The sequence below is a fragment of the Kogia breviceps genome, chromosome 13, assembly GCF_026419965.1.
Source record: "Kogia breviceps isolate mKogBre1 chromosome 13, mKogBre1 haplotype 1, whole genome shotgun sequence".
NCBI lineage: Eukaryota > Metazoa > Chordata > Mammalia > Artiodactyla > Physeteridae > Kogia > Kogia breviceps.
The window spans coordinates 480,628-507,628 of NC_081322.1; the positions used below are offsets into that span (position 1 = coordinate 480,628).

The 27,001-nt window shown below is 37.7% G+C and overlaps 1 protein-coding gene across 12 annotated transcripts in view; it reads left to right on the forward strand.

The window, feature by feature from the left end:
• Positions 1-27,001, forward strand: part of SNAP91 (synaptosome associated protein 91) — a 150,427-nt gene that overhangs the window by 59,846 nt on the left and 63,580 nt on the right. For all 12 annotated transcript variants that reach the window (XM_067011216.1, XM_067011218.1, XM_067011215.1 and 9 more), the window contains exons 8-11: positions 5,075-5,181; positions 9,177-9,218; positions 15,043-15,113; positions 20,676-20,703. In XM_067011216.1, coding sequence (XP_066867317.1) covers positions 5,075-5,181; positions 9,177-9,218; positions 15,043-15,113; positions 20,676-20,703 — 248 coding nt within the window. The remainder of the gene's footprint in view (positions 1-5,074; positions 5,182-9,176; positions 9,219-15,042; positions 15,114-20,675; positions 20,704-27,001) is intronic.

The following is a 27,001-nucleotide window of genomic DNA, read 5'->3' on the forward strand; positions in this document are numbered from 1 at the left end:
GTTAGCACACGGTATTTGTTTTTCTCTTTCTGACTTACTTCACTCTGTAGGACAGACTCTAGGTCCATCCACCTCACTACAGATAACTCAATTTCGTTTCTTTTTATGGCTGAGTAATATTCCATTGTATATATGTACCACATCTTCGTTATCCATTCATCGGTCTATGGACACTTAGGTTGCCTCCACGTCCTGGCTGTACCGGCCAGCATTTTCAATCGGTGCTTCTTGGCATGTTCACCCACATTGATGAATTACCAGTGACATCACAAAGACGAACGTAATGGTCCTTTTTTACTGCTCAGAGCCTTTAGAATTTATTTGAATTCTCTAGATTTCATCAATTAGGATTGCCCAATTCAGGAGGAAAAAAATACAGGACATCTTGTTCAATTTGTATTCAGATCAACATGAGTAACTTTTTTAGTATTAGTAAGTCCCATGGAATATCTGGGACCTACTTACACTAAAACTTATTTTTGACAATTTAAATTTAACTCAGTGTCTTGTGTTTTATCTGGCATCCCGACTGCCAACATGAATTTGCACAGTCTTGTACTTCTTTTAGCATGCATGTTGTTTTCCTCTTGAGCCAGGCTTTGTACTTGTCTCCTGAGGACGTGCGGGATTGCTGGGTCCTAAATCTCATTCTAGGTATTGAGGCAGTTGCCAAGGGGAAGGGAGTGAGAAGTAGAGGGACGGAGCACGAGGAGAATTTTTATTCCCTCGTGGAAGGTGGGTTGATTACAGGATCTCCAAGCAACGCAGGACCAGCCTCTTCAGACTGAGAAAGGAAAGCTTATTCCAGCAAGGGTAGCTCGTTTTGGTTTGAATCTACCCAAGTACTATCCTTTCCAGCTTTCTTTTTCAATAAGAGTCCTAACTTTCACCAAGGAGACCATGCTGAAGCTGGACGTTTAACTTGCCCACATACATTATAATTCAGCAACTCACAAGATTCGACTTCTCTGACGTTAGCGACGACAGCCCTGTGTCTGTAAGGATAAGATTATTTTAGGGCAGCTTGGAGCACCACAGTCTGACTGGAGCCTTGGGCCAGTCATTTTAAAGCCTGTGTTGCCATTTTCCTTTTTAAGCTCTCCAGTGGAGTCGGGAGCGGCCGTCCACCCCACAGTTCCATCTGCCTTGTTCTCATCATGGTCTACCCCGCAGCAGCGTGTCCTGATAAGCTTCATTCTAGGTGCTTATTTCAGAAAACCACAGGTCATGATTTAAGCAATTATTTTGCTCCCGGGCAGCATAGATTCCGAGAACCCACTCTCCACTAGTTGCAGGTGGCCATCACTGCCTTCAGATTCGTGCAGGTTACATATCTAATCCCGGATCCCTCCCTCTGACATTTTTGAGGGTCTGATTCTTACAGCCTCTTCAGCCACCAAGTACTGTGTCTATGCAAGAAACAGAAACCACTCGACGTATTTGAAGTAGGAAGGGATTCAAAACAAGGGGTTAGGTCCTCATTTAATTATGGGAAGCCTACAGGAACTGGTTCTGGTCTCGGCCTCCTGAGATGCTCCTAAAGTAACCAGCTCTTGTGCTCTAGGGGAGCTACTGCTTCTGAGGCCACTACTTGAAAGTGTGCTGACACAACCTCGGCCGCCTTCTGACACGAGGGAGCTGGAGAATGGACACTTGAAGCAGCTGTAATCCAGGGAGTCGGAAGTCAGGTCAAGTGGCTGTGACTGTGACAGTTGTTCCCTGAAGCCCAGGAAAGCCGGAGGGTGACAGTGAAATGCTGTGAAAGATAGCTCACCCTCCGAGGATCTTATCACTTGCCATAGGAAACAGCTGTTCAGGTCCAGGAAGCCCGTACCTGCTGTTCACTTGCCATAAGAAACAGTTGCTCGGGTGCAGGAGGCCCGTACCTGCTGCTGCCTCAGTTTCCCCTTCCAAATCGCCCACAGGTCTGTCTAATGTGCAGAACTAAACTTGCATCCGGATCGCTGGCTCCTCATGAGTCTAGAAAGAGATAGAATGGAATCGGGTGGGCCAGTCACCAACATCAAATACAGCGCCCTGGGGGGGGTTTGCCTTTCCTGGGGAGAGATTCCTGCCCGTGGTGTGCAGCTCAAAACCACATCACCTTTATTTCAGGTGAGGGAGTTTGGGGGCAAGCCCAGTAAGACAGACTTTTCCATTCGCCTTTGCTGGCTGATCTTCTTTACAACTCATAAATGTGAGCTTTTGCTGAAGTTCATGTCCAGCCATCTGCTGTTTTGCTTTCTCTGTGTATTCTTCACTGGCAAACTTACTGTTTCCGTTATGAGGAGTCTCACATCTATCCTTTCAGCCCTTCCCTTCCTCCTGAGCTTCAGTTTTGCAGGTCTGCTTACTTGTCGACACTTAAATTTAAATATTGTGTTCTTACCTCAAACTTTGAGTTGCCCACTGACTAAAATCTGTGCCAGTCAGAAATGAAGCTCTGTTGTTTCATTCTCATCTTCTCTCCCCAGCGTACCCCCGCTTCATCTCCAGTTCTGCTTCGTGAACATTGGACTCAATGCCTTTACCATTGATTTAGCAATTAAGAGATGTCAAGTCATGGGACTCTCCTCTGTTATTGTCTTGAACACTCCTTAAATGCTGCTCTGCTTCGCTTTATGTTGACTTTACAGATGGAGTAGATTAAGCATGCATTTTCTCCTTATGCTAAAATAATAAACATTCAGTGTATATTTTTTATTTCATTTAATTTGAAAAAGAGAGTCTCTTGCCTAAGATTAGGAGCAGAAAAGGAGAAGAGTCATACCTTTTCATGTTAGAGACCTAACCTTTCAAAAGGGGTAGTTGCACATTCTGGCCTCGTGACACTGTGGCGTTGAGTGGCCTTCATTCAGCACTGTCAACTTGCTCTTGTAAAAGTAACACTCTAGAAGAGAAGTATACGCAGTATCCCAAGTGTTTTGAGACAGGTCTGTTTTTTGTTTGTTTCCTAGCTAAGCTCTAGGAATTAACTTTATAAATATATCATGGGTGAGTCTTAGTCAAGGACTTCATGACCAGTTCTGTACATCTAATGTTGGACTCAACAGAGCTGCAAATCTTAGCAAACATTTTATTACTGTAATGAAACTGACGCATGAATAAGAAGATGTTTCCCTTACTGACTACTGGTCGTTAGTAATAGCCTACATGCAAGGCCTCAGTTTGTTTTACAGGGATGAGATACCTTTTCATCTGGTTCTTTTCCTCAGACAGTTATTCTGCAAAAGTCAGTACTAATATGACAAGGGAATTTATCAGCACTTTATAAAGATTCACGTTACAAGTGTCAATATTTGATCATTTCAGATACTGAAAATCAACATGTGTTATCTTTATTGTGAAAGAAAGAGACTCATTTCTGGGTGACGCATCCCCTCTGTTAAAAGTGTTCATTTCTCTGGTCTCTTAAGCCGGTGAGGGAACTTTACAGCTTTGCATTGCTCAGTACATGTTGCTTTTCTGTGTCATTACCACTGTTTCAGCAACACTTATGAGATTATAACCTAAAACCATCATTATTGAAACTCTTTTGTTGCTGATTCCTAAATTACCACAAAAGATACAAACGACTTAAAAAGCATCCAGAGGAGACAAAAAAACACTGCTTAATATTTTGATGCGTTGGTTCTAAGAGGAGATTGAGATTATTCAGTTTGATTTCTCTTTTTGTGTTATCACTGAAGATCTGATTCAAAGAAATAAACTTACAGTAAAGAAGAGTAATTTAGACACTTGGAAGAAGTTGTTTATGTGAAGATTGTTTAAAAAGAAAGAAAGGTGTGTTTTACCAGAATAAGTCCTAATTTTCAAAGGTTTAAACTGAAAAGGTTTGTTCCCCTAATAACACCATATTTCTGTCTCTAGCTTAGAAGACAGGGTGGGTGGACAAAGAAAGTATCCTTAAATTTGGCCATCTTTTAAGAGACCCACTTTCCTCTCAAATCCTAACAACTAGAAAACATTATGTGTTTGTTTTCTTGATCTTTTTGCTTCCCTCGAATACCCTGCAGGGGAGGTCTGTGTTAAAAGTAACATTACCAAAAGACTGTCATTGTGTAATTATATATTATTAAACCTTTCTTGAGAAAATTAAAAATACTTTTGAGGTAGTAAAATTACATGCCGAATGAAATCCAGAACTTTCAAATGTGAGAGAGTGTAAAAATAGCATATGTTTAACCATGTGCAAATATGAAATAATGAAGATACTGAGCCATCAGTTATGATCCGGGGCTGCCAGGGAGCTGTTGTAGACACCGGCCGACTGTGTCTCCATCCACGATGTCAATAATTTTTGACTGAATGAATGGATGAATGACTGGCTAGGGAAAGCACTGTTAAAACGCTAGTTTTCTTCAAAACATGTATGGAGAAAATACACTCTCATACTACAGTTATAATTCATGACTGAATTCTAGTCTCGGGAGGCAGAAGAGAGCAGCAAAAGGACCCTTTGTTTTTCTGTCTAGAAAGCTAAAAGTTGAGAAAGAGGATACGATTATAGACTAGAAAGGATGCAACTCCACTATTTTGTAACAAAAAGACATAATGTTTGAAAGAAATAGTTGATGACCAGTAAAAGCAAGTATCACTTACATGGAGTGTAGACAACAATTTAAAGAATTCTTTAATTCAGGGAAGTTTATAGATTATTGCTTTATAATATATAGATTATTGCTTTATAGTGAACTGGTAAGAAAATAAGGATGCTGTAGGGTGCAGTTTTAACTTTTGAGATTGTTATCAGCAAGAATTTGATGCTGTTTTCTGAAACAGAATATTACGATATATGTATCATGAAGTATACCTGTTGTGACAATTAATATATTCTTCTACTTTAACTGTATTTTCATTATTTAAATTGTTTGATGTGAGACACCTTAGAACATAACACCTTTCGTAAACTACTCAGACCTCCCTTGTTTAGGTGTTTTTTAATATTTCCCATAAGTGTTAGTGCCAAGTGTTTTGATTCAAACATTAAAGTTGTTAAGTAATAGTATCAGTGTAAGCTTAGAAGAAGATTGAATATAATACACTTTTCGAAATGCTTGTCTATCTCTTCCAGAAAAGTTTTTTGAAATGAAGAAAGGACAATGTAAAGATGCTCTAGAAATTTACAAACGATTTCTAACTAGGATGACGCGAGTGTCTGAATTTCTCAAAGTTGCAGAGGTGAGTGATAGTAACACATGTATGTGGAGTAAACAGTAGGGTTCATAATCCAGCATGACAATGTGTCACAGAGTCACAGGTTATTAGGGTTGGAAGTGGCCTTGGAAGACATTCCATCCTGATTCTCACCCAGAGCGGGGCTCTACACTCTTGCATTTCAATCAGAAGATCATCCTGTGTCCAAATAAAAGTTTCATGGGTGATGGACTCACAGCTTTGCAAGGCGGTTCGTCCCTCCGTCTCACCTCATGGCTGCCCTTGATTGTAAGAAAGTGCTTCCTTTGTATTGAACTGTAGAAGAAAGCCCTTAGCAAAGTCTGTCCATTGTTCTTGGTGTGTAAACGAGAAGCCCTGACTTTTCTTACTTTGTCAAAATGATTTCAATACAAGGAGAAAAGAAAACAAAGTATAATTAATTTTATAAAGTTTATAAATTGTGTCTTAAGGATGTCTCTTTATACGTAGTCACAGTAACCGTACAGTTGTTCTTCCTGAGGTTATCTGTAAATTGGTGTCTTCTCTTATGAAATCCAATGATTGACTCATAGTGGAAATTATGACATTTTATTACATTCCTTTGTCAGGGTGACAGATGGGTTCTTATCGTGCTTGTCAGCTAACTGATTGCTAGGGCTGACTGAAGTGTTTTGTGGGAAGGGTTCTGAAGCTCACCAGCAAAGCATAGAATGCTGTGGACGTGGGACATTCATGCCATGTTTTTGCTGTTTTCGCCATTTTCAGAATATAGCACAAGAACAGGCATTTTATACACATAGTTTCAAAAGCACTCTAGTCCAAGCATTATTCTTCAAATGTCGTTTATTCACAGGAGTGATAATTGTCACATTTAAATTCCAAGACTAAAATAATCTTGCAAAATACTGTCTCTTGAGCTTAGATCCATACAGTTTATAATCAGAATTTGTTAAAAAAAATCAATATGGGAAACAAAAGGTAAAGATTAGCTTCATAAATTACATATACATTAAAGCATGTTCATGTATGTTTCCATGGGTTTATTGATGTTGGTGGCCTTTAAGGAAGGATAGAATTGCTGGAAACTTTTGCTGCTACACAAGTTTTATTTTTTGTGTTTGATATGATTTTCCCATGGTTCAACTGTAATTATCAATGTAATCTAGCAAAATTTGCCTAATTTCTTTCTGTGAGAAGATCAATTATACCTAAACCCCCAGGGCAGAAGATTATTTCACTGTTGGATTAATTCCTGATGCACGTGCTTCCCAGTTTTCCCATCTGATGTTGTGTATATCGAAAGAGTAAAGAGCTGGACGTGTTACAATTTGGGGTCAATATTTCTCTAATCAGCATAGTAAGGCTGGGCTCAAGGTCTCCCTGAGAAAAAGGGTGCTTATATATCAGCTCCTTCTATTCTTACATGTAAAATTTTACTTTGTGTCTCTTGATAACCTCGTGACATCACAGGCCCATTTCAGGCTGCTGAGAAGGAGGTATACAGAAATTAGATGTCATTTTGAGAGTTTGTCTTTAAGCAACATAATAATAAATATTTTAATTTTATTCAAACATTATGAGTAAGACTTTTTATAGAATGGATACTAATTTACAAAATTATTTTTAATAGAATAAAAATCGCAATGGGTTAACTATTAGTGTTTTCTTTCACATTTAAATCGCATTGTTCATAATTTAAACGCTAACTGTTTGGATACCAGTGTTGAATGGTTTGGTTATGATTGGTAAATACAGAAAATTTTCAACAAATATACAAAGCTTCTCTTTTCTACCAAGCAGTGCTTGTGTGGTGTACATATGTATGGACTCCTACCCAATAAGCTACCCTGTTGTTAATACCATTTGCCTGAAGAATATGTACATGACTTGCAAGAATGTTGTTTTTAAAATACAACTCTATACATAGGCTACATGGCAAATGTTAACATTAAGTTTCCCATCGTATTAAAAGAAATGTGGAGTAATTGAATAATTCCTGTGGGTATGTTCAAATTTTGCAGAGGAATTGCTTGAAGTACAGAAAACTTCCTGTGCTTTGAATTCTTATACTGAAGTCTCCTAAAGCAGACAACTGAAACTTTGTAAAATGGTTATTTTACAAGTAATAGGCGTGTCTGCTAAACGCACTTACCTTTTATAGAACTAAATTATTCTTAGTTTGCTATTCCAAGGTAAATACCAACTCAGAGGAGTTACACCTCCCAGAATACTTGCAGACAGAAAGTGATGAGATTTCTGTAATACAGTCACACTTCATCTCCATCCTCCGACTTCATTGTGGTTCAGAAGTTCAGGACAGTAAGAATAGCAATGTAAAGGAAGCTTTCCTTTAACAGAGTTACCCACTTAATAGAATCGCATCACCTTTTAAGGAGGTGATTCCAATATTAGGGACCCATAATGCTTTAGTTTAAAAAACACTGACTTCGTTCATATTCATATTTATTTTAATGGATCATCTCAAGAGGTGTTGAAATATGGAAATAAATAGAATGAAGTTGCCTTAATTTATAATTTCCATACTTGGAAACAATGTGAGTTTAGGGCAGACATAAGACAGCCCCCAGCAAAGAAGTATCATCCCCAAATGTCAATAGGGCCAAGGCTGAGAAACGCTGCTTTATTTTTTATATTTTTTAACATCTTTATTGGAGTGTAATTGCTTTACAACGGTGTGTTAGTTTCTGCTTTACAACAAAGTGAATCAGCTATACATATACATATATCCCCATATCTCTTCCCTGTTGTGTCTCCCTACGCTGCTTTAGATATAGAAAAGGCAAAGGAAAGAAGTTAGCTCAGCATTTGACACACAAATGGACTCGCCCCTCTCCAGTTTGCCTTATTGTCTTTCAGGAGCCGACACTTAGGCTTCCTGTATTTGCTTCCACATTTCCATCAGCATAATGAAGCACTTAGTTTCTCACAGAGAGACTTGGCTTAACCCGCTTTGCTTCTTTAAGCCTCAATTTCATCATTTATATAGAATGAGAGAAGGAAGTTATGATTTGTATTTTTCCCCCGCTTTTTATTTTGAATAATTGTCAAACCCACAAAAGAGTTGATAAGCTTGCATAGTCAATGCCTGTGTACTCTCTTCATTGATTCACCTTTATTAATATATTCCCATATTTGCAGTCTTGATAGCACTTTCTTTTTCTGCCCCTCCCTCCCTCCCTCTCTTCTTTCCCCAAGCTACCAAAATTTAAAATTCACATTGCTTTTAGCTAGTAATTCCACTTCTACAAATGTGTCCTACAGATGTGTCCACACAGGTGCTAAGTGATGTGTGCAGCATTGCTTGCAATGGCAAGGGATTGCAGGCAACTTAAATGTTCATTAATAGGTGACTTGTTAAATAAATGATAAGACAAGGAAGCTGTTTAAAAATGAGGAAATTCTGTGTATTAATACGGATATAGTTCCAAGATGTGTTGTTAAATGAAAAGTATAATCCCAGTGTCTATAATACACTATTATCGTATAATAATGTGGGAAATAACTATGTATTTATGGTTTTACTATTTCCTTGGATATGCATAAAGAAACTCTGGAAGGATACATCTTGGATGTCACAGTGGTTCTCTCTGTGTGAGGAAGGGTGGAAACTATACCCTGAACAAGTTATTAAAATTCAGTGAACATTCCCTGTCCAGAGGACTGACTGGGCATAATTAACAATTTAATTTTTGTTGCAGTGTTTAAAAAAAATTTTAGTTGCCATTAACCATGGAGGAAACCTTTTACAGTTCAGTTTCCTAAGTTCTTTTTTCGGGTTCTAGCAAAATCCTGTACATTTGTTATATCTATACTGCCAAAAATCATTGCTCTTATATTGAGTGGAAAACTCCACAAAAAGCACATATTCAAAGTGAGATTGATATATATAATAATTATTATTTTATACCAAGATTGAGCTGTGGTTTTAACTAATTCTATAGGTGATCTAAGAAATTAATTTTTAAAAACCTATTAAGTAACTTTTTTTTAATCCGCAGCAAGTTGGCATCGATAAAGGCGACATTCCTGACCTCACACAGGTAAGTGATTCTCTGAGTGAAAAATGTAGTATGCATGAAATTATTAATCCATAGTTCACCATAAATGGTCTTACCTAGGGCAGAGGCTTGTTTTTTGTGTGTGGGGGGGTTTTTTTTGTGGTACGCGGGCGTCTCACTGTTGTGGCCTCTCCCGTTGCGGAGCACAGGCTCCGGACGCGCAGGCGCAGCGGCCACGGCTCACAGGCCCAGCCGCTCCGCGGCATGTGGGATCTTCCCGGACCGGGGCACGAACCCGTGTCTCCTGCATCGGCAGGCGGACTCTCCACCACTGCGCCACCAGGGAAGCCCAGGGCAGAGGCCTGTAAGCATTTAATGCATTTTTGAATGTAGGCCAACCATCTTTCTTGGAAATCATTCTAACTTACTATTTCTTTTGTAGCTATTAAATATATTTCTGGAGATAATATGAATATTGTCCTACTCTTATAAAATTGTTTCCTCTTTAAAGGCAGCGGTATTTAATTATTGAGCTCCTTTTTTCATTCTTAAACTTGAATCAAAAGGAGGCCTTGAAAAATGTTTAAACAGTGTCTTATCCATGAAGCATGACTCTTCGTAGGCGTGTAATCAGAACATTGGAACTGTTCTCCCTGCTGCTTCTCCTAGTTTTCAACATGTCCCAGGGATGGAGGAGGGGCACGAATAGCGAGAACACTGATGTTGTAGTTCTGCTAATCATTGCACTGATTTTTGTGTCCCCTGTGAAGGGGAGGAATTTCTATGTACAAAAGAACCTTTTTTGAAAAAGTCGTAGTGGTAGATGAGTGATTTTTCTGGGGACTATCTAGGAAGCAAAAACAATAGTAGAGCTTCCTTATCAGTCCTTTTATCTGTTAAGAGGGTACATTGTACGGCCCCTTGGATGTAGAATCAAGATCATTCACATGTGCAGAATTACTGTAGGACCTTTCTCATAATTGGCAGGAACTATTTTTGTTTAATCAACTTGTCATTCTGCTATGGTAAATTTCTGTTCCAAACATGTTCTTTAACTAGAAATAGATGATAGGAGAGAGTTAAGAACTGCTACCATATATACCAGTAATGAATATATGAGTTTTCTGTCTTTGCAAATAAAAATAAGTTATTGTAATTGAAGAAAATTGTCATAATGAAAGGTTACCCATTTTTAATAGTATCAAAATGTGTTTAATAATTTATTATCGTTATTATCCCTTAAAATGTTTCTGTATTTAAATGTTAACCTTAAATTTTTATTAAAAATTAGGGAAACCCAAAGTAATGGTCTCTGTATTTACATTATTAAAATACCAATTAAGTACCAAGAATTCTTCATAAATAAAATTCACAGAACAATTCAGAAAATGATGGCATTGTATTTTTTTATTTAAAAGTTGCGGGAAAGTGCCTTCTAATAGACAGAATATTAATATAAAATATTTTTGCTACTATGAGAAGATAGTGTTCTTTGATCAGGTGCATACCTAAATAAGATATTGGTATCCTCCTGGATATGGCTAAAAATTGTGTGCATAAAATACTATTAAAATTTCTTTCTTAGATTATAATCTAATAGATTTATTAATTTTGTACCACTGTAATAAAAAGCAAAGAAAATCACTGTGCTTTCATTTTAAATTATTTAATTATTTACATTATTAATGTTAACATTTACATTGAAGTTTTAAAAAGTACCCCAAATACACGTTAACCTAAAAAATGTAGATATTTAAATATGTAACTCAATGAATATCTTTTAGAAATGGTAAATCATCTTTATTTCAACTGTATAGACTGCTCTCACCATGGAACAGAAGTAAAACTAGTCATGTTGTTAGAGAGGCTGGCAGGTTAAGAAGAAAATAGGTCCTCATTTATCTCAGTTTGGGCAGAGTCTGAAGGGAGATAAAGGTTTAAAAGGATACTTAAATACCTCTCTGTTTTTAAAATTAGAAAATTATAGCATATCATTGACAGATTTACATACTTGGCTTTAATTTTTAATGATACTGTTATATTCATTACAGTCTATATAATCTCTCAAGAAGTCCAGAGGCGTAATATTTTATGTAATGATGTATGTTCTGTGTTATTATAATTTGGGGAACAGAGACCCATCTTTAAAGAAGATAAAATCTTACTCTGGGTCTAGTAGAAAGCGATTCTGTGGTAGAGATTCATTAGACACTGGTAACATTCTATCCTCTGCTTTTGTTATGACTTTAAGAGCCACATAGACATTTTGAAATTATCTCCTTATAAAAAAAATCCTCTAGTTCATTTCTCCAGTGTATATTTAAATCTCAATTCAAAAGTTTTGTGTGCTTCTGAAATTTCTTAAGAAATTACTTAATTGTGTTTTCTGTTGGGTTCATGAGCAGCAGAGCTAAACACACTCCCAGATTTTTGTTTAGAACGCTTCCACAGGTCTAATTGGAGGCTTGTCATTGAGCTGGGCCTTTAGACCCACTGTGACAGTTTGGTCAGACAGAAGCTGGAATGTGAGCTGTTCTAGGGTTCGTCCTTCAGATAGTGTTAGACAAGAGCTAATCTGGAGATGCCAGATTAGAAATGCCAGGTAGTGTGGACTCTGTTTGAGACCTGTGAGATTGGGTTCTACTCTCTGCCAGGCTTCTCTGTGGCTGCCATGGCCACTGAATCTGGCCGTGGTGATGAACAAAAATAGCCAGCAAGGAAGACGATTAAAGAGATGATGGGGGCCAGAAGGGCTACCTATTGACTGGGAGTAGGGAAAGGCTGCTCCTCACTGAGAAAGGATTAGAATTCCTCTTGCAGCAAGATGAAACAGAGGGATTGAATGGATGTCTTTCTGGTTAGAGAATGTACAGTAAATACCAGTGTGGTCGTCTGTAGCCCTTTTTAAATTGTGCATATAATATCCACATAACAGCATTTTAAATGATTTATAAATACCAATGAAAAACATTTTTAAACACTCAGAAGTACTGTATTGAATAAGAAGTCATTATGATATCAGAACTGAAATATTCCTCCTCAGCACTTTCCAGTGGTTTCTTAGATCTAATAATCAAAAAATTTGAATGACATTTTGGTTGCTTTTTATTTCCATTTGTTTTTAATGATGCTTTAGGATCTAAAGCATCTGAATTGTAGATGGATACTTCCTTTTTGATCCTGTACTCAAAATCAGCTATGAATTTGTTTCAGGAAAAGGATTTTCAAAATATTATTTCCTGTTTGGTGTGTGTGCGTGTGTTCCGAATTTAATGTATCTCCATTTATGAAAAACATCTTAGGTTTTGATGTCAGGAATTCTGGTTGATCTGAAAACTACTGGTAAAGAAAAGTCTCCTTTTAAAGACTGTACCACTGATGAATCGGTAACCATGATATATCACTGTTGTCTGTTAGCTTTCACAAGCTGCCTCTTGTTCTTTGGGTTGGTATTTTCACCTGATTGGTCTATTGACCTCAGCATTATTTAAAACAAGCAACTAAAGGTACTGCTAGTTATACTAAAGTTCCTTTTACAACAGCAGAGGCATTCTCAAAGTTTTGCCCCTCGGAAATTTGAAACAGTTTTCATTTTTGTCTGCTGCGTGCCAGGATGTGCTCAGTGCCGTAGATAGAGCTCAGAAGGCCAATATCCCTACAGTCAATGAACTTTACTATCAAAGTAGTTTTTTTCCCTCCAAAAATGTTTGAGGAGTTTATTTCTGTTAGATTTCACATGTCCTAATAAGAGATATAAATAATGAAGCATTTTTAAACTTCTAAGCTAAAATGCTCCAAACTTAATTTTATGTGCAATGCATTGCAAAATAACACCTCTTAAAGACAAAGTCAGTTTTGTAGTCTGTGTTCATGGTCACATTTCTCTCAACTATTGTGATTTTGGTGACTACTACTTTATTTTTAATTTTTTTCTTAAATTATTAAGAAACTTTACAGAAAGAATGAAATTGCAAACTATCATCCTAGTTTTGGGGGGTTTTTTGTTTTCCATATTTAAGAAACTATATAGGAAAAAATACTACTTCTTTTGTTATTCCATATTCTTCTCTATTTTATAACTATAAATAGCATTTCTTAAACAGGTTTAGCACAGAATCACATTTCTTTTACATTGCATTTAATATTCAGAGGACCTCAGTCTTCCAGCTGGAGAGAGGTTCTATGGCTTGATATATTTTTCCTTACTGTGATCCCAATGGAAAGAATGGAAACTGAAAAGGTTCAAGTTATATGCCCGGGCCTCCTAGCTTCCATTATTATGACAATTATAATTACTACTATTATGACAATTATAATGGAAGTTATCAGGTATGAATTCATCTAAAAATTGTTAAGCCATTTCTGTCTTCTTCCTTTTAAAGTTACCGTACACATTCTGTTTATTAAGCGAGCACATCTTAGTAGTTTACAATTTTTCTATAGAGCAAAATTTCCTTTATCTCTTAAAAATTCATTCATTAAAACTTAGAAGTATACCCCTAGTTGTAGTTTACTGGAATTTGCTAAGTCAACTTTTACCTGAGCCATATTAAGAATTCTAATTTTTATAACTTTCAAAATTTATTATATCTCCTAAAAGTCATTTTTTCTACTCTATAGTAATTACCTTTTTATATGATGTTCACAGGGCTGTCCCTTTCTACCCTACCTTTGTCACTTTGATCAAGTTAATATTTTTGTTCACTTACTAATTTATATTTATAAATTTATGTGTGGCTCACTTAGTAATTTACACCTACAATAATCTCACATAATTATATATATAATAATGTTATTGTTAAGGCAGTATATGAGTCTTTTAGTGAAATGAAAATGAATATTAAATGTACTAAACAATTTTAATAAGAACTTTATTTTCATTTGTCATAGGTGCACTGTAAAATGTACAGGTATACTATTTTAGCAGTTAGCATAGTTACTTTAAAATCCCTCAAAATTAATTTTATATTAATTTTAAGAATAATTGTCAAAATTAAATGTATCTATAAATGTTATGCCAGTCTTTGAATGCCTATGCTGCTGTTAAAGTCTAACTTGGGTTAACATTATTCGAGAAAGGTGAAGTTAAATTTCTAATGCTTGAGGAATAGATGGGGTGGAATATTTATATGAACCTCTTATTTCTTCTCCTAATATACAGCAAAATGCCATCACTTTATATTGCCTAAAATATGATAAAAATGTTCAGGTACTTCTTAATAAAAGAGGTGAAATATATTAAATTTGCCGAAACACAGTAGTCTGTTATAACATTAATATTTGTTAAAGTTACTTTATTATGTATATAAATTAAATAACTCAATAATAAGAAAATCTTAATTGTGGTTGACTATTAAAGTATTTTTTTCCCCACAACTCTCACTTACCCTCTCTTTTTTAATAAAGTAGTAATTTTCCCTAATATTTCAGTCAAATATGGATAAGTGAGATTTTACTGTATTTTCATATTTCTGTAAATTTGTATTTGGGCACTTATATTTTTGACGGATACAAATACCTTTACTTTTTTCACTGTGGTCTTACGGAAACATACGGTGAACTTGATTTAATTGAGTTTACTACATTTAAGTAATATCTTAGTAAAAGTCTGTCCAATGTCATTTCTACACCGAAACCACACTGTAACACTGTTTGTTATGCAGTGAAGTTAAGTATATATATGATGGGCCTGTTTGAGATTCTGTGGAATTTAACTATCTAAGTACCAAAAGACCCTGCAATGAAATTATCTCCCATATGTATTAGGGTGTCCAGACCTGCACTATACAAAGTTACAGTGATGTTCCAGTGTATTTATTTTGAACGAAAGCAATGCAGACATTTATTTTTTACTTTCTTATTGTAGGCTCCCAGCAGTCTTATGGAGACCCTTGAACAGCATCTAAATACATTAGAAGGAAAGAAACCTGGAAACAAGTACGCATTAGTTGTATATTCTAAATAAGATGAAAAATACTAGAGTCATTCTTTATACAGTGAGATTTATCATGGTACTACCGTTTTAGGGTATGCTTTATTGTAATTATCCTGAGTTCCCTCAAAACCCCTACCCTTCCCATTAACTTACAACATCGTGACCCCATTATAGGCAATCTATCTGCAGGCTAATTCAGCAAACTAGTAGCTTGTACCTGTGTTGGCTGGACTTGCTGATTTATTTATTATTTTGCCCTCAGAAGGGACTCACAATCCTCAGGAAAAGAATTGCTCACGCTAAAAATTGAGGCTGTCATCATTGGGAACCCAATTTCCCAAGCAGCCTTGAACACTCTGTTATGTTACCAACCCTACTGTGAAAAATCAGAGCCTTCAGGAATGGCTTTCTGGACTTCAGACTCTCCCCAGGTGGACCCTTCGGCATGGCATGCTGCTGACACTTGACTCAGTTATCTTTCTAGACAGAGTAGCAGTTGAGCAGTGATAAGTGTAGTTTTAGTAGATTTTCAACCTCTCTGTTTGGACACTTAGATTTTTGACCATTTTTCCTGACTGCATGCCAAAAAAGTCCAGGTTCCATTTTTGTCTTCTCTCCAGCCGGGGTCGTACTTGTCGCTTCACAAGACCTGGTACTTTCCCGTCTTTGTGCCTCGCTCAGAGTGGAATTCTGCTAATCTTGGGTGCCTCCCCTCCTTGTCTCTGCGTGCGCGTGCTTTTACACATCCTGGGAGGGCCATCTCATGAGGGCTTCCTTAATCATGCACCACACTGTTTTATGACTCCCCTCCCCACCTCCCCTGCTCCGATATGTGGTTTAAATGGATTTTCTGATTCTTAAGGTCAGGGACTATTTTATACTTCATTATCTCCACCTACAAACATACTGTAGCTCTCTCTACAGCGTCAGCTTGAAATCTGTTTTTGTTGGTATCCCCGCTTTATGTTGATTCTGTTTAGACCGACAGCAGAAATTGGTAGAGACAACCGGTGAAATGCTCATTGCAGGGCTGTAGGCTGATCGTGGATTTTACCTGTGATACAGCTATCAAAATGCACCTCCTTTCTGCTGCTTCTCTCTGGGCATTCTCCCAGAATCTAGACTCTTGTGTCTTGAGTCGCTCTTTTGCCTGTTGTTTAGCTAAGGGTGATTTTTGTCATCTCATCCAAGTTAGTATAAAAATTATTGCATGTCTTAAGTTTTCGATGGTAAACAACGGAGTAGGGCTCTCTCAGGCTGTGATGGCAGAGCTATTTGGAATGATGGATGACAGGACCTCTCAGGGGCTCTGTCAAGGTTGTACCATTGTCCAAGGTCTGTGCCCACTTCAGTGTGGCCATGGACGATCAGACTTGTGTGGGTAGATTGATGTCAACTGAAAAGACTTGCGAGTATATTAAGTCACCAAAGAGGGTGCCCGCTTCCAGTAGTTGCTGCCTCCTCCACCCCTCGTGTCTGGGAGGCCAAATGAGTCGCCTAGGATTTAAGCCAAAGGAGGCAGGAAGCCTGAGAAATGTCCCTCTTCCTGTGGCAGATGGATCCCTTTAGCTGAGGAAATATGCATATGCCAGAGTTAGAGCCTCTCCCTTGGGCAATGCAGGATGCGCATAGGTGCAAGTCAACTTCTCCGCCCTCTTCCCCCCTCAGGTCCCCGCACCGGGCACAGGTCCAACCTCTTCCCTCCTGAAATCTGCCAGGGCTGCAGTCCTGTGAGAAGCCGCTTCCTAGAGTGGATCTCATCAGCCCTAACTTCAGCTCTAAAGCCGCTCCCTTGTGGCAGCTGCCAACTATTTTTGAACTATTTAGCTATGGACACTTGGTTACCTTTCTAAGAGTAGCAAAATAAGAACTTAATGATCTTCTGTTTTGAATTACCTTGTACTGAGTGTAATTTTCCTCTCTCCTTTAAAATCATTTTATGCTTGTCAGATTTCTTTTCTGAATTGGCTGAGACCACCTATGAACTTGTCTTTTGCTTATTCCCCATTTTTAAAATAAGTGAACTATAGTAGTTAACTATTTTCTTCTTTGTATGTTTGTGCTTACCTGGGACCTTAAGTGAAGGGTGAGTACTGCATTGAGTGACTTTTTTTGCATTTGGTTATTCCTAAAAATGCAAAAAACACTCTTAAAATTCCACATTTGGTATTTAGAACATTGAAAACTGATTTCTGTCCATTTTACACATCTGTGTTTTTTCACTATACTTTTAAAATTTTCTCTTAAGGTGGCTCGCATAAATGGTTTTATTTTGGTCTTCTTTGATCAAGACTAACAGACTCTCTTAGTTGTGTATTCAGATAGCCCTCTTAGATTTTAGAAATCAAAGGCTTTTTCACTTGTTTAGTAAACAAAAGATTTCCCTATGGCACATGCCAGAAGTGCCAAAAGACAATGCTATTAAGAAAATTAATTACTTAAACGGGTTTCTTTGTCTTCTGGTAGCAGTATAAAACTATTCTAACCTCTAAGTCAAGTAGGTGCATAAAATGAAGCATTTTCAAATGTCTGCTAAAAAATATGTAGGCCTTTTTATATTTAGTGCCTTATCTCCACCGATACTCGTTTTTGAAATTCTATGCAATACTGTGTGATATGCCTTTGTATATTGTCTGTTTCTGTAATTCCACAGAACAAAAGAGAGAAATTGATTTTATTTTATATGTGGGTTTACTAAGTGTTGCGGGTGCAAGAAACTCAAGTTTATTGTAATCAAAATTATTTGGAAGAGATAGGTTTTTCACATCTGTGTTTTGTTTGTCTTTCTGGCTAGCTTTTTTGACCAAAAACTGTGTAGGGATTAGTGTGTGAATAAGAAATAAAATTTCTTCTTTTGATAGTTTACCATTAACACATGGGAAGTGAAAACCCTAGCATTTTCTGTGTTCATCATAGAAACCCATGGATTTGTTTGTAACATGTTACAGGATCTATGGGTCATTCATTCTCTTCTAAAATTACATTTGTGCTTTATTTTCCCCCAACAGGGTTCACCATGTACTAAATTTCTCTAGCTGAAGTTATTGAAATAAGTATCGGGCTTTAAATAATGTCATTATATTTAAAAGATTGCAGCGTTTTCTTTTATAAAGTGCGAAGAGCCCCAGTGAGTGGTAGGGTAGAAAGTCAGCTGAGGAACAGGTAAAAAGGAGCAATTTGTGTGTTGTATAGGGAGGAACAAATGTGCTGGGCTCCCCTGTGTTTTTGTCAGGACAGGCTGGAATGTGAAACGTGCACAGACAGACTTGGACTGGAGCCTGAAATCCACCATTAAAGAATGATGAGACTTCGGCGAGTTATTTACCTCTCTGAGCCTCAGAACCCTCAGACTTTAATCAGTGTTGAGTGATGCTTTTTAAAGCTGTGGCCCCAATGGGAGCACCTCTGTTTCTACCTTTTTGATGAAATCATGGCAAAACCTGGATCTGGTCCATGGGAACAGAAGTCATACATCCTGACAGTTTAGTTTCATACAAAATAATTTTTAAGACGTTTGCTTAATTTATTTTTAAGATGTTTGGTTAGTTTATTTTGGTTAATATGTTTATCTTATATAAAACAATGAGATAGGTTTGCTTCCTTCAAAAAAATTGGCATCTAGTGGAGAAGACAGACGAATAAGATACAGTGCTTTGAATGGGATTATAGTGGGAGACAGGAGATTTTTTTTGCTGAATCCATGGGGTAGCTACGAGTGTCATCTCGTAGTAGCACTCATGCAAGAGCTTGACAAAGTGATTCTTGTGCCAATTATCATATTTTGTACTTAGGTTTGAGCATGATATTCTCTAGTAGTAGGTAGAGAAATTCTGTCATTTTTACTATATATTTTGCTACAGAGTATAGAATATGTTAGAAACTTTTATGTATTCGTTTGGAAATACAGTTCAAAAAGGTCTCGTTCATCCTCAGTTCTCTTTTCTGTATTAATATTGCTCACTGTGTCAGTACCACTAAGAATTGGTTCATGAAAATCTCTTGAGAGAGAAACCAATTAATTTCAATTAACTCACTCTTAGAAACTGACCACGTCAGATGGCTTCTATGTTTTCTTTGCAGAGTTAAGGCTATTATTTTCTTGGATTTTTATTTAGACTTAACTCCCGTCCTTTCCCCAAATGTAAAGAGAAAAAAATGGTAGGAGTGGAGGAATTATTAACCAAAAACTCATTAGGGAATTTTCAACCTCAGTACTAGATTTTTAGGTTCCTCAGTTTCTGAGATATAGAGAATACTGTGATTCCATTTATTTCAGTAGACCCTTGGTGAGCAATATAGAGAAGCATATATCCTTTTCTTCATAGGATATGTTACTCTGAAGATAGCCTAACTACACATAACCTAATCAAGTGTAACCCTTATGCTTCTATCTTCCTTATATCACAGAAATCTCTGTTAGCCCTTGCTTTCATGTTCATTTTAAGTGAAAACTAAATTTAGACAGGAAGTGGCAGGCTTGTGTTTGCAAATGAAGTTGAACGTAAGAGGTATTAATCTGGCGTATAATATTGTTAAATTTCTTTTGCTATATCCAGTGAAACAAAAATTCATGATATTGTACAAAACTCCAGTTACTAAATCTCTGCTGATTTTATTTTACTCCTGGCACGTGTGATATTTTCTCTGTAGATAAGTAGAAGGGCATCTCTGCCATCCTCTGAGACCTTGACGATAGTCTTCTTCTTGAAATGTCTTTTTTTCTTCATTTTGTTTCCTTACTAATTTATTTTCCACCAACTCAGGTTAGTAAAACCTAAGCTGTTTAGGCAGTCGTCTCTGAAGCGTTTTGCTGGAAATGAAATATATAATCAATATTACCAGCAATCTAACTGAAAAAAAAAATGTATTTCTTCCTGATTTTCCCTCACTCCCTTAGACACAAGCATTGAGGTTACTCTTCTTTTTCCAGCTCCCAAGTTCTCACAGGATAATGGGAATATTTCTCATAGATAGTTTTCATTACAGCCATGAAAAAAACCAGACAATCTCTAGGATTATGCACAGTGTGTCTCAGCTCAGTATGGAAGCTGAGACACACATCAGGCACAGGGCTTGTAGGGATCTTTTTTAAAATTCTAGTGTTCCTTTTATGTATCACAGTTATGACTAAATGAATCACAATGTGCTTTAACCTTAATGGGTTTTCTAACTTTTAAAAATAAACTGGACGGTTTTTTAAAAATTCTGTAAAGCACTATTTTTCCCAAGTCTTGGCAAATTTTTTAAAATTCCAGTTTGAACAGTTTATTTTTGATGGATGTAGGCAATAAAGATCAACTCAAATAATTAAATGAGTTGCTAGAGATACCAAAACAAAGATTTTGAATTTAAGAATTTCTAATACTAGAAATTAAGTGGATGGGAGACATTGGAAGCAGATGTCGTAATTGAGTAAAAGATAAAATATATTTAAAAAATAGTTTATCCATTACTAAAAAAGTCTGTATATAAACAAGTAAATGCTTGACCAAGCATCAAACTTAAGTGCTTCTACAAGTGTATTCATGTATATCCAGTTTTAATTCTTTTTGGTTGCCTTTTAGATCTGGTGCTCCCTCTCCATTAAGTAAGGTAAGTTTGTTTTTTGTTCTGTTTTGACCATTTTAACAACTTTTGATTGTACAGTTCAGTGGCGTTAAGTGCATTCACGTTGTTGGGCAGCCGTCTCTATCATCTGTTTGGAGAACATTTGTCATCTTCCCCAACTGAAACTCTGTACCCTTTAAACACTAGCTCCCCGTCCCCCTCTCCGACCCCTCTCACCCCCAGCTCCTGGCAGGCACCATTCTACTTTCTGTCTCTGTGAATTTGATTACTCTAGGTACCTCAAATAAGTGGAACTGTCCTTCAGTATCTGTCCTTTTGTGACTGGCATATTTTACGTAGCCTAGTATCTTCAACGTTTATCCATGTTGTAGCATATGTCAGAAATTTCCTTTCTTTTTAAGTCTGAATACTATTCTATTCTATGTGTGTACCACATTTTGTTCATCCATCCATCCATCCATTAATGATCACTTGGGTCACTTCTGCCTTTTGGCTATTGTGAATAATGCTCCTTTGAACATGGTGTACAAGTATCTGTTCAAGTCCCTGTTTGCGGTTCTTTTGGGTCTACACCCAGAGGTGGAATTGCTGAATCATATGGTAATTTTATTTTTAATTTCTTGAGGAAAGGTAAGTTTTTATGTATTCCCCTTTATATTAGTTTCTTAGTCATATAGCAGTGTCATATAGCAATGTCTACTTAGCCCTCTATCTGGACTAAATTTTTCTTTAAGTAGATGAAATTTTCATACATTTATATTACAACTGAAAACAAATGTCTCAGTGTGAACGTCTTACTAGGTACAAAGCACTTTCACGTACTCTGAATCACAGCCCTGTGAGATAAATAAGGCACATAACATTGTGCCTGCTTTGATGGTAGAGAAACCAGCTGTCGTTGGGTATCCTTACAAGCATGCCTTTTAGACAGTCTACCGTAATAACTGTCACATCTCCTTCACCTCCCTCTCTCCTTTAGCATCCTGAAGGACAGGATTAGGGTTGTTAGTGACAAGACTATTTACTTCTATAGGTCAGTAGTTCACATTTGCCATTGTGTTTTTCACATTGCCATTTTCACTGCAAAAATGTGATAAATGTGCTCTTTCCTCTTTGCCAAATTTCTGTTACGTAACTGCTGTTCTTACAGACAAGAAGGTTGGCATTGTGACTGCACCGGGTACCCCAGACACCCTTTACTGTGTCAATACCTGGCCGGCTGCCCAGGAGACCCGCAGGGAGCTCCAACAATCAAACAAACAAAGAAACAAACAACCTAAGCTCCCTGGTGATTCTGCTACAGAGCCAGGTTTAAAATCATTATGTCACATGGGAGACGATGACGGTGTGGGAAGATGCAGAGTTAGCATCTCCCCACAGCTAGGGAGCCTGCTGGCCGCTGGTGGGGGACTCTGATGCCCAAGGAGATTGGAGGAACCCCAAAGTGAACCGGTAGGACATAGGGGGACTGAGTGGGGAGGAGAAGTGGCCACCAGACAAGATCAGTGCCCCTGAGGCTGGGGAGATCAGGAGAGGCAGGCAGGAGGGGCCATCCAGGAGGAGCGGGAGAGGAACCGAGGGCGATTGCCCTGTCCACTGGGGCCACGGGAGCCTCTGACCTCCCAGGGTGGTCCCCTACAATCCAAAGCCCCCTCCAGGCCACATGGGTTCTGGGAGCATAGGATGGAGGCTGGGGAGATTGGGAGAAGCAGGTCGGAGGGGCCCTGTGGGAGGAGCAGGAGAGGAGCAGAGGGTGATTGCCCCACCCACTTGGGTATGGGGAGCCTGCTGAGCTCCCAGGCCGGTCCCCTCCCCACCAAGGCCCACCCCTCCCTGCCAGCCGCATTGGTCCTGGTGGCATATGGCCCTCTGGGAGTAGCAGGAGAGGAGAGGAGGGCGTTTGCCCCACCCACTTGAGCCCAGGAAGCTTGCTGGGCTCCCAGGTGAGGTCCCCCGCCCTCTGAGACCAGGGGTGGGGGGCATGCCTGGGCCCCTTCTGTTCCTTGAGCCTAAGCCCCACCCCCAACAGTCCCCAGGGCCTTTTCCAGCCCTGTGGGTCCTGAGCACTGGCCCCACCCATTGCCCAAACCTCGCCCTTGCTTACTCCCTGCCCTCCACAGCCAAAGCCTTTCCCCCCATTTTTTGTTTTCTTTTCCCTCCTCCTCTTTTTTACTATTGTGGTACTGATGTACCTTCCGGTTGATTCATCTGTATTTTATTTTTATATTCTTTCTAACATATCTGTTAGTTTCCTAGTCTAATTTTATTTTTTACTTTGTTATTCGTTTTTTTTGTTTGGGGGTGTTTTTTTTTTTGCTACCCCACATGACTTGTAGAATCTTGGTTCATGAGCCTGGGGTTGGGCTGAAGTTCGTGCAGTGGGAGCTCTGAGTCCGAACTACTGGACTAACAGAGAACCTCAGACCCCAGGGAATATTCATTGCAGTGAGGTCTCACGGAGTTCCTCATCTCAGCACTGAGAACCAGCTCTGCCCAACAACCTACAAACTCCAGTGTTGGAAGCCTCAGACCAAACAACCAGTAAGACAGTAACACAATCCCACTCAAAAAAAAAAAACGCAAAAAACTATGTCACAGATGAAGGAGCAAGGTAAAAACCTACAAGACCAAATAAATGCAAAGGAAATAGGCAATCTACCTGAAAAAGAATTCAGAGTAATGATAGTAAAAATGATCCAGAATCTTGAAAATAGAATGGAGGCAAGGATTGAGAAAATACAAGAAATGTTTAACAAAGATCTAGAAGAACTAAAGAACAAACAAACAGAGATGAACAACACAATAACTGAAAAGGAAAATACACTAGAAGGAATCAATAACAGAATAACTGAGGCAGAAGAATGAATAAGTGAGCTGGAAGACAAAATGGTGGAAATAACTGCCAAGGGGCAGAATAAAGAAGAATGAAAAGAATTGAAGACCTCTCAGACAACACTAAACGCACCAACATTCGAATTACAGGGGTCCCAGAAGAAGAAGAGAAAAAGAAAGGGTCTGAGAAAATATTTGAAGAGATTATAGTTGAAGACTTCCCTAACATGGGAAAGGAAATAGTCACCCAAGTCCCGGAAGCACAGAGAGTCCCATACAGGATAAACCCTAGAAAAAACACACCAAGACACATATTAATCAAACGAACAAAAATTAAATTCAAAGAAAAAATATTAAAAGCAGCAAGTGAAAAACAAAAATAAAATACAAAGGAATCTCCATAAGGTTATCAGCTGATTTTTCAACAGAAACTCTGCAGGCCAGAAGGGAGCGGCAGGATATACTTAAGTGATGAAAGAGAAAAATCTGTAACCAAGATTACTCTACCCAGCAAGGATCTCCTTCACATTCAGTGGAGAAGCCCAAAGCTTTTCAGACAAGTAAAAGCTAAGAGAATTCAGCACCACCAAACCAGCTTTACAACAAATGCTAAAGAAACTTCTCTAAGCGGGAAACACAAGAGAAGGAAAAGATGCACAAAAACAAACCCAAAACAACTAAGAAAATGGTAATAGGAACATACATATTGATAATAACCCTGGATGTAAATGGATTAAATGCCCCAACCAAAAGACACAGACTGGCTGAATGGATAGAGAAACAAGACCCATATATATGCTGTCTACAAGAGACCCACTTCAGACATAGGGACACATACAGACTGAAAGTGAAGGGATGGAAAAAGATATTCCATGCAGTAGAAATCTAAAGAAAACTGGAGTGACAATACTCATACCAGATAAAATAGACTTTAAAGACTGTTACAAGAGATAAGGACGGACACTACATAATGATCAAAGTATCAATCCAGGAAGAAGATGTAACAATTATAAATGTTTCTGCACCCAACAAAGGAACACCTCAGTACATAAGGCAAATGCTAACAACCATGAAAGGACAAATCAACAGTAACACTATGATAGTAGGGGACTTTAACACCCCACTTACAACAATGGACAGATCATCCAAACAGAAAATAAATAAAGAACTACAGCTTTAAATGACACAATAGACCAGATAGATCTAATTGATATGTATAGAACATTCCACCCCAAAGTGGCAGAATACACTTTCTTCTCAAGTGCACATGGACCATTCTCCAAGATAGATCACATCTTGGGTCACAAATCAAGCCTTGGAAAATTTAAGAAAATTGAAATTATATCAGGCATCTTTGCTGACCACAATGCTATGAGATTGGAAATCAGTTACAGGAAAAAAAACTGTAAAAAACACAAATACATGGAGGCTAAACAGTGTGCTACTAAATAACCAAGAGATCACTGAAGAACTCAAAGAAGAAATTTAAAAATACATAGAAACAAATGACAGCTAAAACATGAAGGCCTGAAACCTATGGGATGTAACAAAAGCATTTCTAAGAGGGAAGTTTATAGCAATTCAATCTCAACTCCAGAAACAAGAAAAATCTCAAATAAACAATTTAACCCTACACTTAAAACAACTAGCAAAAGAAGAACAAAGAAAACCCAAAGTCAGTACTAGGAAAGAAATCATAAAGATCAGAGCAGAAATAAATGACATAGAAACAAAACAGTAACAAAGATCAATAAAACTAAAAACTGGTTCTTTGAGAAGATAAACAAAATTGCTAAACCCTTAGCCAGACTCATCAAGAAAAAAAGGGAGAGGATGCAAATCAATAAAATTAGAAATGAAAAGGAGAAATCACAACTGACACTGCAGAAATACAAAGGATTATAAGAGACTACTACAAACAACTATATGCCAGTAAAATGGACAACCACAGAGAAATGGACAAATTCTTGGAAAGGTAAAATTTTCCAAGACTGAACCAGGAAGAATTCGAAAATATAAACAGATCTATCACAAGTAATGAAGTTGAAACAGTAATTAAAAATCTTCCATCAAACAAAAGTCCAGGACCGGATGGCTCCACAGGTGACTTCTAGCAAACATTTAGAGAAGAGCTAAAACCCATCCTTCTCAAACTCTTCCAAAAAATTGCAGAGAGAGAAATACTCCCAAATGGATTCTATGAAGCCACCATCATGCTGATAGCAAAACCAGAAGAGATCACAAAAAATGAAAATTATAGACCAACATCACTGATGCACATATATGCAAAAATCCTGAACAAAATCCTAGCAAGTGGAATCGAACAACACATTAAAAGGATCATACACCATGATCAAGTGGGATTTATCCCAGGGATGCAAGCATTCTTCAATATATGTAAATCAATCAATGTGAAACACCACATTAACAAATTAAGGAATAAAAACCATATGATCATTTCAATAGATGCAGAAGAAGCTTTTGACAAAATTCAACACCCATTTATGATATTAAAAAAAAAACTCTCCAGAAAATAGACATAAAGGGAACCTACCTCAACGTAATAAAGGCCATATATGACAAACCCACAGCAAGCATCATACTCAATGGTGAAAAACTGAAAGCATTTCCACTAAGATTAGGAACAAGACAAGGATGTCCACTCTCACCACTTTTATTCAACATAGTTTTGGAAGTCCTAGCCACAGCAATCAGAGAAGAAAAAGCAATAAAGGGAATACAAATTGGAAAAGAAGAAGTAAAACTGTCACTGTTTGCCAGTGACATGATACTATACATAGAAAATCCTAAAGATGCCACCAGAAAACTACTAGAACAAATCAGTGAATTTGGTGTGGTTGCAGGATAGAAACAATGCACAGAAATCTCTTGCATTCCTATACACCAACAACAAAAAATCAGAAAGAGAAATTAAGGAAACACTCCCATTTACCATTGCAACAAAAAGAATAAAATACCTAGGAATAAATCTGCCTAAGGATGTGAAATACTTGTACTCAGAAAACTATAAAACACTGATGAAAGAAATCAAAAATGACATAAACAGATGGAGAAATATACCATGTTCATGGATTGGAAGAATCAATATTGTGAAAATGACCATACTACCCAAAGCAATCTACAGATTCAGTGCAATCCCTAGCAAGCTACCAATGGCATTCCTCACAGAATTAGAACAGAAAATTTTACAATTCATATGGAAACACAAAAGACCTGGAATAGCTAAAGCAATCTTGAGAAAGAAAGAGAGAGTTGGAGGAATCAGGCTCCCCAACTTCAAACTGTACCATAGAGATACAGTAATCAAGACAGTATGGTGCTGGTGCAAAAACAGAAATATAGATTAATGGTACAGGATAGAATGCCCAGAGATAAACCCACGACCTATGGTCAACTAATCTATGACAAAGGAGGCAAGGATATACAATGGAGAAAAGACAGTCTCTTCAATAAGTGGTGCTGGGAAAAT